Raw genomic sequence first — 13,121 nt, 5'->3', positions numbered from 1 at the left:
TTATACCTTTCACATTACTTGTAGATTCCACTTAAATTCCACAGTTTATAATTCCTTCTCAGATTCTGCAGCCTCTGTGTGAGCTAAATTTAGAACTCTTTTGAAGACATTAGACAATTAGAAGCAAAACATCTTTCTAGACAATGTGCAAGACAAGATGATGAGATTGGCCAAAGGCTTGCTTTAGAAATAAAATTGGATGTTACTGTTTTGTGATTAAGGTGTAACTGGCAATTAACAGAAAACCTGGGCTGAACTACAGGAGGAAAGCATAGAAGGATTATGTATAGCATCTGGGAAATATTTCTAAATAACTCTGATGCTCATCATAGCCCAAGGACTCCAGGTTACATTATAAACAACCATTCATTCATACCTTCTTCAGAATTGCCTAAAAAGCTGTCTGATTTCCTTCTCTCTGACTTGAAGCTTTCTTCCCCTTTTCTCTTCTTTTCACCAACTTCTTGATCCTTGGTATTTGCCTCCCTTCAAAGACAATGATTTGGGGCATCAAACCATATGCACAATGGCCAGGGTAACAGGACTACTCCAAAGGAAACATAATAGCTAGCACTAATGGCCAGGCATTGGCACATGTGCTATAATGTACAGTAAGCCATTTAATTCTTATCACAACTATATAGTTACCATTACCATTCCCAGCAAGTAATAAGGAAACTGAGGTACACAGAAGTTATGTGCCTCAGGAATCCTGGATCTGGGATCTGACCCAGGCAGTCTGATTCAGACTCTATCAACCTCTAGGCTATATTATCTACCTCCCTTCCCAACAAAAGCATTTCACTTATGTTGTAATTGGTGCCCTTTTTTGTAACCACCATTTATTTTATTACCTTACTTCATTTCCTGAAACGCTCAAGTATCTCTGATTGAAGTATCTAACAATTTAAGACCATATTTGCCACACTAGTAAGCAGAAATCATCTCCCCTGCTCAAGTGTAAGCTCCTGAAGGGCAGAGACATCCCACTCCTCTGCTCCTGCAGCACAGCACTTGGTTGTCAGCACTCAACAGATGCTGGCTGAACCAATTTGACACTGTACAGGGATTTTTATTCTTTTTTCATTTACAAAATATTCAAAACAAAATATGTAAAACAAGAGAGAAAATAAATCCACCTAAAGCAAAAATGATTTTTTTCCCTCCTAACCTCTAATAGAATCATAGGTTCTAGAATTGGAGGAAGACTTCAGGTTCTCTTCCACCTCTGTCCAAATGCCCAGAACCAGAATTGTCTAGCCTGTGCTTGAGTGGGAGGAGCTGTTGATAAACTGTAAAGGCACCCGCTTTTTCTATCAGATAGCAATAGCTATTAAAAAGCATGTGCTTTACTGGATAAAATCTCTAACTGCAGTTTCTAGTCACTAGCTCTGCCCTTTGGGGCAGAAGAGAGTAAGCTGACTCTCTTAACTTTACATTTCAGGTATTTGAGGGTAACTATCAAATATTCTCCACTCCACCTGCACTTCTCCAGCTGAGCCTCCCCAACTCCTTCAGCTATTCTCACATGATATGGTTTTCAGACCTCTGACTATTCGATGGCCACCCTCTTCTGTTTGTCAACATCGCTTTTAAAATACGGCACCCAGGGGCACCTGAGTGGCTCAGTCAGTTAAGCATCTGACTCTTGATTTCGGCTCAGGTCATGATCTCACAGTTCGTGAGCTTCAGCACATCTGGCTCTGTGCTGACAGTGTGGAGCCTGCTTGAGATTCTCTTTCTGCCCTTCCCCTGCTCTCTCTTTCTCAAAATAGATACACTTTAAAAAAAACAAGCTTATATCTTTAAAATAAAACAAACAAAACAAAATAAATAAAATAAAATAAAATAAAATAATAAAATAAAATAAAATAAAATAAAATAAAATAAAATAAAAAAAAATATTGCACCCAGACTCTGCACTGACAGTGCGAAGCCTGCTTGGGATATTCTCATTCTCTCTCTCTCTCTGCCCCTCTCCCTCACTCTCTCTCAAAATAAATAAATAAATAATTTTAAAAAGTAATAAAATATTTTGCCCAGAAAGTAACCCCACACTGTGTCCTACAAGTCCTCTCTTTAGCATGAGACATCACCTTGGCCTGGGCAAGACGCTGTTGTTTGTTCAGCATTAATGCTGCATTGACCATTTTAGCAACTGCATCAATGAGGCCTCATGGAGTCGCTATTTATGCCTTCTTCAAGAAAAATTTTTTGAATTCTTACCATGTCTCAAAATGCATGCTAAGTGCTGAGCATATAAAAATAAAACGACATACTTCCTACCTTCAATAAAACCAGTGAGGAGATTCCAGTCAAAAATTCTCCATTAGGTCAGATCCCTTGCATTCTACACATCTGAATGCTCACTTTCATCTTTTGGAAGCATTTAACATTTCCACTTGTCAAGGCCATTTTGAATCCAGTCTATCACCTATCACATTAGTATTCATTCTTAGATTTGTGTTACCTAAAAATTTGATAAGCGTGCCTTTTCTGATTTAATTCAAATGGCTGATGAAAATGTTGAAGGTGACAAGGCCAAGGTATAGCAATCTTAGAGGCCTCTGTGTATACTGATATCAATCTGCTAATCAGTATCTTGAGCACTGTGTGTGGAGGAAGAGGGGCAGACAGGAGTCAAGGCTGGCTTATCTACAAACACTCATTCTCCAAAGAGTCAAGGTATTTTTTTTTTTTAAAGACTAAAATCTAGTCCTCCTTCTTGACAAAAAAGAAAATGACCCCCTGATGGAAAACAATAACCTTGTAGAGCCTCCGGGGAGATCCTGTAGCTCCGTGCTGTCCTCAGGTGGCTGTAGCCATCTTTCTAGGTCCTCATCAAGAGTAGAGTGAGCTCTGTCCAAGGACAAGTGAAGAGAACTGAGACAATTCTTATCCCATGACAAGGAGGTACAGTGTTTTAGAGTGGGAAAGGACCTTAAAACGTGTGTTTTCACTGTACAGATAAGAAAATGATAGCTAGGTGAGATTGTATTTACAGTTGCAGAGGTCACTTACATACAATTTAGATGCACACCAAAAACTCTTCTTTAGCTTCTTAATAAAAAGCCTCAGCACCCATGAGAATAGCCACCTCCCAAAGTCCAATGCCAGACTCAGTCTCAACTCTAGGCCATTAAGTTAATTTCCACCCTGGGCTAGAACTGTACACTCATTCCTATAAGTTTTTTGAATGAAGAACTGCCTCTGAAGCTAAAGGATGCACAGTGTTTTCAGAAGGCTTGAAAAGTCCCACTCTGGGCATCTATCTATGTCCAGCACAGCCAGCCCTTTTGGAAAATAATAATAGTAGCTAACTTTTGATCACATGTAAAGTACTTTATACAACCAAGTTTAACTCGGCCTTCTTGAGCTAATCTTCCTTGGCTTGAATAATGATGTAGATTTTTACTGAAGGTGTTTTGAGGAGATGGGAGGACTGGAGTTACATCATACATTATAGATAAAAAGATTTCTAAAACTTTTAAAATGTATTTCTCTTCCTCTCCCTTTGCCCTTGTCTTTTCTGTCTCCCCAGGACCTTCCTTGCAGGTCCCAGGGCTCATCTCCTCTTCCACCTCCCAAACTTTCCCTTCCAGGTCTCTTTCTTTTTCTTCCTCATAGAGAATAATTTAGCCTTTAAAGAGTGGGGCAGGAACTAGATTCACTACCTAAAAGTTATTCGTAGCACTCTTCTTCCTTCCCTTCCTCTTCTATAGCAGCTGAAAAGCTAAAACCTCAATTTCTAGTCTCCCTTGCAAATGAGGGTGGTCATGCATCACATTTGGCCAGTGTAATATAAGTGGGCATCTGCTGGGGAGGGCTTCTGGGAAAGTTTCTGCTTTCCAGATAAAAAAAAGGGGCAGAGTCAGAATATTCCTTTTCCCCACCTGCCTGGTGTGTAGATAGCAGCGATCCTGAAACCAGGAGGTGACAAGTCTGAAAATAAAAGCCAACATAGTAATGTAGCAGAGCAGGAATATCCAAAGAGTCTAAGTCCCTGGTGGCATCACTGAGCTGCTACACCAGGCATGACCTGCCAACCTGTGGGACTGCCTCCTGTGTGAGACAAACTCATTTAAGCATGAAGGTAGAGTTATCCATCATTTGCAGTTGAAAGAATTCTGCAGGGCTACCCTAAGGATCCACAGGACCAGGATTAGAATAAGGCAAGTGTTGCAAGGACAAGTTCAGATCCTCTTTTTCTTCAACAAAATTTAAATACTTTGCTCATCATTGATTTCTTGGCATCAGTTTTTATTTTTTAAAATAATGTATTCAAACAATTTATCTTGACTCTGAATTTTTTGGTGTCTCCTTTAATTTTGTGCCCAAGGAGTGTCTCACTCGCTTCATGCCAGTCCTGGCCCTGAATGATGGTTAGGGCAAGGTAAGAGAAGTCAGGAGGCACAGGAGGTGAGCTGAAGTGAATTGGGAACAGAATCGGGTTTCTTGAGGCAACCTTGTGTTTTCAGACTGAATTGTCTGGATGGCTGCCCCCATTTTCTCTTATCTGGCCACAAAGATCTAAAACTTCTCTTCCAAGGCCTTTAATTAAAATGTTTGGAGGCACCTGGGTAGCTCAGTCAGTTAAGCATTGGACTCTTGATTTTGGTCCAGGTCATGATCTCATGGTTGGTGGGATCAAGCCCAATGTCAGCCTCATCTGCACTGTGAGCACAGAGCCTGCTTGGTATTCTCTCTCTGCCCCTCCCCCACTCATGCTCACTCACTCTCTCACACACACATACACTCTCTCTCTCTCTTTCTCTCTCAAAATAAATATAAAAATACTTTTAGAGGTGCCTGGGTAGTTCAGTTGGTTAAGCCTCCAACTTTAGCTCAGGTCGTGATTTCACGGTTTGTGAGTTCCAGCCCCACATCAGGTTCTGTGCTGACAGTGCAGAGCCTGCTTGGGATTCTCTCTCTGCCCCTCCCCCACTCACTCTGTATCTCTCAAAAATAAATAAATAAATAATTTAAAAATATTTTTAAAAAATTTAAAAAATAATAAAACGTCTTGAAAGAAGCTGAAGCCTGTGTCTGCCTTACAAAATGAAAAACAAAAACAAAAAACAACTTGACAAGAAAAAAATATTAAAAAATGGGTAAAGGACTTGAATAGTTACTTCTCCAGAGAAAATATACAAATGGCCATGGATACCTGGAGAACTGGTGGTTCAGTGGTAGAATTCTTGCCTGCCAAATGGCCATGGAGGCATATGAAAAGATGCTCAACATCACTCTTAATTAGGGAAATGCAAATCAAAACCACAATGAGATATCACCTCATACTTGTTCCATTAGAATGGGTACTATCAAAAAAACAGAAAATAACAAGTACTGGCAAGGATGTAAAGAAATTGGAGCCCTTGTGCACTGTTGGTAGGAATGTAAAATGGTGCAGCTGCTGTGGAAAACAGTATGGTATTTCCTCAAAAAATTAAAAATAGATTTACCATATGATCCAGCATTACCACATCAGGTTACATATCCAAAATAAATGAAAGCAGGATGTCCAGGAGAAATATTGTATACCCATATTCTAGCAGTATTATTCACAGTAGGCAAAAAGGTAAAAGCAACCCAGTGTCTACCAATAAATGAACAGATAAACAAAATTTGATACACACACACACAGACACACACACACACACACACACACACACACACGCACACACACACACACACACTGTAATTCAGCCTTAAAAAAGAAGGAAATTCTTGGGGTGCCTGGGTGGCTCAGTTGGTTGAGTGTATGACTTCAGCTCAGGTCATGATCTCAGTTTGTGAGTTCAAGCCCCACATTAGGCTCTGTGCCGACAGCTCAGAGCCTGGAGCCTGCTTCAGACTCTGTGTCTCCGGCTACCTCTCTGCCCCTCCCTGCTCTCTCACACACACACACACACACACACACACACACACACACGCACACGCACACACACACGCACTCGCTCTCTCTCTCAAATACAAATAAAGAAGGAAATTCCGTTGGCTGCAGCAACTTCTTACTCAACACATCTCCAGAGGCAAGGGAAACAAAAGCAAAATGAACTATTGGGACCTCATCAAAATAAAAAGCTTCTGCACAGCGAAGGAAACAATCAGCAAAACTAAAAGGCAACTGATGGAATGGGAGAAGATATTTGCAAACGAAATATCAGATAAAGGGCTAGTATCCAAAATCTATAAAGAATTTCTCTAACTCAACACCCAAAAAACAAATAATCCAGTGAAGAAATGGGCAAAAGACATTAATAGACACTTCTCCAAAGAAGACATCCAGATGGCAAACCAACACATAAAAAAGTGCTCAACATCACTCATCAGGGAAATACAAATCAAAACCACAATGAGATACCACCTCACACCTGTCAGAATGGTTAACATTAACAACTCAGGTGAGGATGTGGAGAAAGAGGATCTCTTTTGCACTGCTGGTGGAAATGCAAACTGGTGCAGCCACTCTGGAAAACAGTATGGAGTTTCCTCAAAAAATTAAAAATAGAACTATCCTACAACCCAGCAATTGCACTACTAGGTATTTATCCAAGGGATACAGGTATGCTGTCTCAAAGGGGCACATGCACCCCAATGTTTATAGAAGCACTATCAACAATAGGCAAAATATGGAAAGAGCCCAAATGTCCATCAACTGATGAATGGAAAAAGAAGATGTGGTATATCTGTACAATGGAGTATTACTTGGCAATCAAAAAGAATGAATTCTTGCCATTTGCAACTACGTGGATGGAACTAGAGGGTATTATGCTAAGTGAAATTAGTCAGTCAAAGACAAATATCATATGACTTCACTCATATGAGGACTTTAAGACACAGAACAGATGAACATAAGGGAAAGGAAGCAACAATAATATAAAACAGGGAGGGGAACAAAACATAAGAGACTCTTAAATGTGGAGAACAAACAGAGGACTAATGGAGGGGTTGTGGGAGGGGGGATGGGCTAAATGGGCATTAAGGAATCTAGTCCTGAAATCACTGTTGCACTATATGCTAACTAACTTGAATGTAAATTTAAAAAATTAAATTTAAAAAGAAGGAAATTCTGACCATGTTGCATGGATGAACCCTGAGGACAGTATGTTAAGTGAAGTAAACCAGCTACAAAAAGTCAAATACTGTATGATTTCAGTTATGTGAGGTATCAGGAGTAGTCAGAAAGCAGAATAGTGGTTGCTAGAACTGAGGAAAGGGAGCAGTTGGTTTTTAATGGGCATAGAATTTCAGTATTGTAAGATGAAAAAGTTCAGGAGATCGGTTGCACAACAACGTTAATATACTTAACACTAGTGAACTGTACACTTGAAAATTTTATGTTTATGTGTATTTTATCACAATTACAACTAAAAACAAAAAACCTTTAGGAATAGGGGCTATCAGGCTAGTAGGAAGAAAGACCTTTTTTCCCCATTCTTATTTGTCAATATTGGAAGAAAAATGAACACACTAATACAGTTTATTAAATCCTTTTAGAAGCCCAGCTTTTTCTGTTACCTCTCTGTGTCCTCTTCTAGATCCTGAGTTTCTTTGGTCCAGAGCATACTGCTATCTTCTTTTTTACTGTTAGTTTCTTGTTCTTCTAAGTGCCTTTGATCTAAAAATGGTTGAAAGACTTAACTTTATTAGAACAACAACAAATTGAGAAAGCCTGCCTTGAAACGGAGTGCGAAAAATTAAAGCTAATCAGTGGTCCCTGAAGTATATATTGCACTACTTCTTCCCAGGAGAGCAGGGGCCAGGTGGCAGTCTGCAGGGTGCCTGCATTCACAGAAGCTGCTTCTGGGGTCTTGGGAGCTCTCTGGTGCCAGATGAAGCAATAGGAAACCTTACCTGTGCCAAGACTCAAGAGAGACAGAAAAAGCAGAGGAAAGAGAGGGCACATAAAAGAGGAGCCAAGACACCCTGAAAACAAATTGCACTGATTCACTTTGGGTGACCACCCTATGCTCACCTGTAAATGTTTCTAGGTTGGAGCCCCAAGGAAAGAATTTGGGTGGGGAAAGGTAGTTAGTACCCTTTAATGTATGCCAGGCATTTTACAATACTGTCTCATTTCATCCTGCCAATGGTCCTATGAAGGGAAAGTTTGTTCAGTATCTTACAATGTACCAGACACTGTTCATAGAGCTATTGTGTAAACCAGGAGGTAAGAATTATCATCCCCATTTTACAGATGAGGATGACAGAGGCTCGGAGACATTAAACAGCTTAATGAGGTGGAATTGTGCCTGACCTCAATGCCCACAGTGTCCCACATGTACCATTGTGCTGCCAAGGGCAGTGTTATAGCAAGGACCTGATGAAAAGGGTCTGGGCAGCTGGCTTACCATTTACAGTGACACCCAGATAACTTGCTGTGTTCTCCCGCAACACTGTGGATGAGGCCTGCTGTCGCTTCAAGTGCTCTGTCACAATAATACAAAAGCAAAAGACAACTTATTTCTTCCTTCAGATGTCATACCATTCTCTAGGGCAGTGGTTCTCAAAGGGTGGTCCTTGGATCAGCAGCCTCAGTATACTCAGTACTTAGATATGCAAAGTCTTAGACCTCATCCCTGACCTACTGAGGCAGAAACTCTGGGGGTAGGGACCATCAATCATATTTTATAAGCCCTCCTGGTGATTCTGACAGCTGATAACCTTTGAGAACCACTGGTCTAGAGCATTCAATTCTATCCAACACTAAAAATAAAAATAATAATGATAACAATGATAGGTAACACTTGCAAAGCCCTAGGTGGCAGTTACTGTTTTTAACTTACACACATTCATTCAAGATTCATGTTCACAATCTTCATAACAACCTTACAAGACTCATCGTGTGATTGTCATTCCTGTTGAGCAGATGAGGAAATGAAGGTAAAGAAAGGTTGAGGACCTAGCCTGGAATCACACACAGCATAAGAAGCAGAGATGGGATCTGAACCCAGGATGTCCAGCTCTAAGATTTATGCTGTTAATCTTTATTTTGTACTCTGTCAAGTTTGTAACACATCAAAGCAGGTTCCAATTTCCCCCATCTCTGTGGCCTATATTTCCTATTTTTTTACTTAGTTTATGAAAAGATAGAAGGCAAAGAAAATAATTTCCATTTCCTAAAGAACTGACCATTACACCAAGACAAGCATCTGCCAAACTGCATACTGCTTTGCATTTGTGGCTGCACAGTATCCTTCAAGTGCTCCCTACAGCAGAGCAGTGAGACAGCTGCGAGGCGGCACACACAGGGACCCTGGACTCCCTGGTGCAGCCCTGTTGTGTGCAGGCACAGGGGTCTCTCTTCCTGCAGGTCAGGAAGCAGGCCTTTCCTGGCAGCTCCTGGGCATCAAGGGGCCCCCATTTGATCACTTGAAATAACTTGAAATAAAAAAATTCATTTTTATCCTTGTTAAAGATAGTCCTTTATTAATCTTAAAAGATCACCTATATCCTAGAGTTCGAGAGGATCCTCCCTGTTAGGCCCTTGTCAGAAGCCTAGAGCTGTGGATGTGGGCCCTCCAAAAGAGCACAGGTGTCAGCACCAGGTCACTCTCCAAAGCTCTCTTGAGGTGAAACAATGGAATGATGATTTATAATAATCAGGTGGGAGTGCCCATTATTAGAAGAAACTACCCAAGTGACCTCTCAATTTTGTCTTTCTGGGAAATTACTGACCTGTGTCAAAGTACAGACATCACCTAGAAACCTGGTCCAGATAATTCCCATGAGTAAAATGAGAAAAGGTTTCTGCAGAGTGTGTTGGGGTACAGCTGTGCCATGAGGCTGGAACCTAGGAGGAAGGCTGCTAACAGCTGCTGAAATGCGGGAGTCTATATGGTGACTAAGAGAGAAGACAGCAGGATCCAGAAGAAAAGTATCACTAAGGTCAAACTGCAAAGGAGCCTACAAATACTGCCTTAAGTCATGACAAAAGAAAAATGACACTGAGAATCTATCTGAGCCGGACATGTGTGGGTGACCTCTACTCTTATAAGCAGCAGTTCTATTACTGTACTAAGAAAAACAACTGGAGAGAAAGAATTTGCAAGGACTCCTTGGGGCATTCTAGAGAAGGAAAGCCCTAAGGGGTAGGCAACCTAAGAGCCTGACCCAACAACCCTATGACCCTGTGGCTTTGGGGAAGAGGTGTGATGAGGTGAAGGGGCCTATGAGTACAGAAAAAGAAAAAAGGAAGGTCTGGCAGCTCTGACTGGCTCCACCCTAGTTCATCAGACCAATAATCAGGGGCTGGGGGTTGTGATAGCCTAGATGGTAGCTGTCCATTGAGTCAGACCACATAAGTCCTCATTTACCTCCTTCTTCCTGATGAGACACAAAACCTCAGAGACCCTGAAAAATAGCTGGTGCATATCGGGAAATTCTCTAGAGGCCCCATACCAAGAACTGGACTGTGAGAGGTCTGCCAAGATGCATCCTTTCAGAGTAAGAAGCTGGTCAACCAGGCTGTCAAGGAGAGAACAATCACGTCTCTTCTCACTCTTCAAGTGAGAAACCACCTGGCCCAATGCCTCCATGTACTTTCAGCACTGGCTCAGCTGGGCAGGGCCAGCCAATCCAGCTACAAGTAAAATTGAGCTGGTATAGCTGGGTCTCTGCCTGAGATGGAAAATTCTGGTCTCATTACGTCTTGTGCCACTGACATCTCTGCCCCTGAGAAGGTGATTCATCCATGATGCCAATACCTCTAATACCTCCTGCTAATGGCAAAACTGAAAGTACAGGATGTCTCAACCTTAGCAGCCAGACTTCAGGCCTCCAAGGTATAGCTGGTTTGGTTCAAAAAGGAGGTGAAATATTCCTTTAATAAAACAATTTCATCATAATAAACCACTTAAATATTGTTATTCTTCTTAGAATCATTACCATAGGCCCTTTAAAGTAACAAAATGACAACAGACACAGGCTAATATCCTAGCCAGGTTTCAGTAGTAATGTGAGGCCCACTTTATTGGGAAACTGCTCCTTCCTGAATTGTTCATTCAATTAGACCTTCTTATTAGGGCCATTTGTACTAGTACCTACACCTGAGACAAAGAACTATATTGTGGTCAGTGACCACAACTAACAGGGCCATGGAGTACATTCTGTATTGAACATCCCTTACCAATTTCGTCAAGCAGCTCCTGAGATGGTGGTGGTAGCTCATCAACATGATGCTGTGAAATGGCTTCTACTAATGCTTAAAAAACATAAAGAGAAAAATGGCTTAACACCTTTCTGACCCTGAACTGGATTTTCCAGGCTTCCACATGGATTTGACATAGGACTTCTCAGCAATGAAACAAACTGAGGCAGGAAGACAGCCTCTTACATTAGCAGTTCTAGTTGAGACCTCCTAACATGTGAATGGATTTACTCCCCTTTTTACTCCAAATCCTTTCCTGCTTTACCCCTTATCCCAGTATTTCTTGATCTGTGTCCCTCCCTCCCAAAGATATTTAGGGTAGGGGAAGTATAAATTCTTACTAAGACACTGGGGGCCTAATCTGGCATAGGGCTCCTGGAGGGATACAGTCTGGGCCAGTCAAAATGAATAAAAAATAAAATGGAAGGTCTTTTATAGGTTATCAGGCCAGGGGATATAAGAACAACCACTCTTTGGGCCTTCCCCTCCTTATAACCTTAAATAAAACCCCTCAGCTTAATTCACAAAATCCAAGAATTGTACCAAAACATAAGACATTAAAATTAATATAGCAAAGGCAATATGCCTCAAGAGTTGTTAACATTCTCATATCCTTTGATCTGAAAACCATCTCCTAAGAATCTATCCTAAAAAAGGGATCAGAGGTACAAAGATTTTTATACAAAGAACAAAAATTAGAAAACAATATAAATCTTCAACATAATGGCATAGTTAAGCAACATATGTAGAACGGACTATTATGAAGCCATTACATATATTTAACAAATAATTTTCACTAAGGGGAGATCCTCAAAACACAGCATCAAAAGAAAAAAAATAGACCGGAGATAATACACAATATGATATCAACTATGCTAAAAATACATACATTTTTGTACATTTCTAGAAATATGAAAGAGAGAGTGCCTGGCTGGCTCAGTAGGCAGAGCCTGAAACTCTTGATCTCAGGGTTGTGAGTTCGAGCCCTACATTGGGCACAGTTTACTTTAAAAAAAATGGGGGCACCTGGGTGGCTCAGCTGGTTGAGCATCAGATTCTTGATTTCAGCTCAGGTCATGATCCCAGGGTCGTGGGATCAAGCCCGTCATCAGGCTCCACACTGCTTAAGATTCTCTTTCTCTCCCCCTCTCCTCCTCTCCCCCACTTGCATGCTCTCTCTCTCTAAAAATAAAATTTTTTTTTTAATTTTAAAAAGAAAAACTATGTACTGAATAGTACAAGAGGTTAAAAAATGGTGGTAGAATTAAATGATAGTTTTCTTTTAAAGCTCTTTTTATTCTCCAAGTTTAATGAGTATATTTTACTTCTATAATCAGATGGAAAATAGCATTTTTGTTTGAATTTAATGTAGCATCAACGATGAGACTGAAGTTCCCTTAAATTGGCTTACTATTATTTTGCATTTTGGTTGTATTTTCATATTAAACACAGGGTACCTTTCTGCAGGCTCCTTCTCTGGGTGGCATGGGATGATGTGTCAGGTGACTTAGCAATGCTGGAGGAACCGGCCCCAGTAAATGCAGGCAATCTTTTCTATAAGTAAGATGTAAACATGGTAATTGACACACGTACTGAGCTCAAAAGGCAAATGCAGTTCAATCATTTCCAAGATTAAGCCTGTGTTTCATTGATGGAATAAGCCACTTGTTTTGTTGATTGAGTCAAACTCTTTCAAATGTCCCCTCCTCTGGGATCCCTTCTCACCCAGTCTTTACCTCCATAGCACCCAGTACTTACCTCTGTATTGTGTTAGCCAGCCTTTCTCACTAGGTGGGGAGCTCCTCTGGGGCAGGGACTAGGTTTATCTTATTCACATTTGGTGCCTAGAAGAGGGCTTGGCAGGGTACCTGGCACTTAAAAACCTGCCCAGTTAACAATTTATTGAATGAAAGCATAAAACTCTTTATCTCCCTACTTTAGAGTGAATCTTTTGTGAGTCAAATGCCCA

General features: G+C 40.8%; 1 protein-coding gene across 5 annotated transcripts in view; it reads right to left on the bottom strand.

Moving 5' to 3' along the window:
- Nucleotides 1-13,121, bottom strand: part of TEX14 (testis expressed 14, intercellular bridge forming factor) — a 121,331-nt gene that overhangs the window by 2,043 nt on the left and 106,167 nt on the right. For 3 of the 5 annotated variants that reach the window (XM_045488218.1, XM_045488216.1, XM_045488215.1), the window contains 6 exons: nucleotides 12,610-12,706; nucleotides 11,132-11,206; nucleotides 8,355-8,432; nucleotides 7,522-7,621; nucleotides 2,767-2,859; nucleotides 377-486 (listed from right to left, as the gene is read on the bottom strand). In XM_045488218.1, the coding sequence (XP_045344174.1) occupies nucleotides 377-486; nucleotides 2,767-2,859; nucleotides 7,522-7,621; nucleotides 8,355-8,432; nucleotides 11,132-11,206; nucleotides 12,610-12,706 (553 nt within the window). Of the gene's footprint in view, nucleotides 1-6; nucleotides 84-376; nucleotides 487-2,766; nucleotides 2,860-7,521; nucleotides 7,622-8,354; nucleotides 8,433-11,131; nucleotides 11,207-12,609; nucleotides 12,707-13,121 lie in introns of all 5 variants that reach the window. The other 2 variants (XR_006714856.1, XM_045488219.1) reach the window with 2 other exon arrangements.

This window comes from Leopardus geoffroyi, chromosome E1, assembly GCF_018350155.1.
Source record: "Leopardus geoffroyi isolate Oge1 chromosome E1, O.geoffroyi_Oge1_pat1.0, whole genome shotgun sequence".
Classification (NCBI taxonomy): Eukaryota; Metazoa; Chordata; class Mammalia; order Carnivora; family Felidae; genus Leopardus; species Leopardus geoffroyi.
The sequence above is the reverse complement of the archived record's forward strand: the minus strand, read 5'-3'. Positions and strand labels throughout refer to the sequence as shown.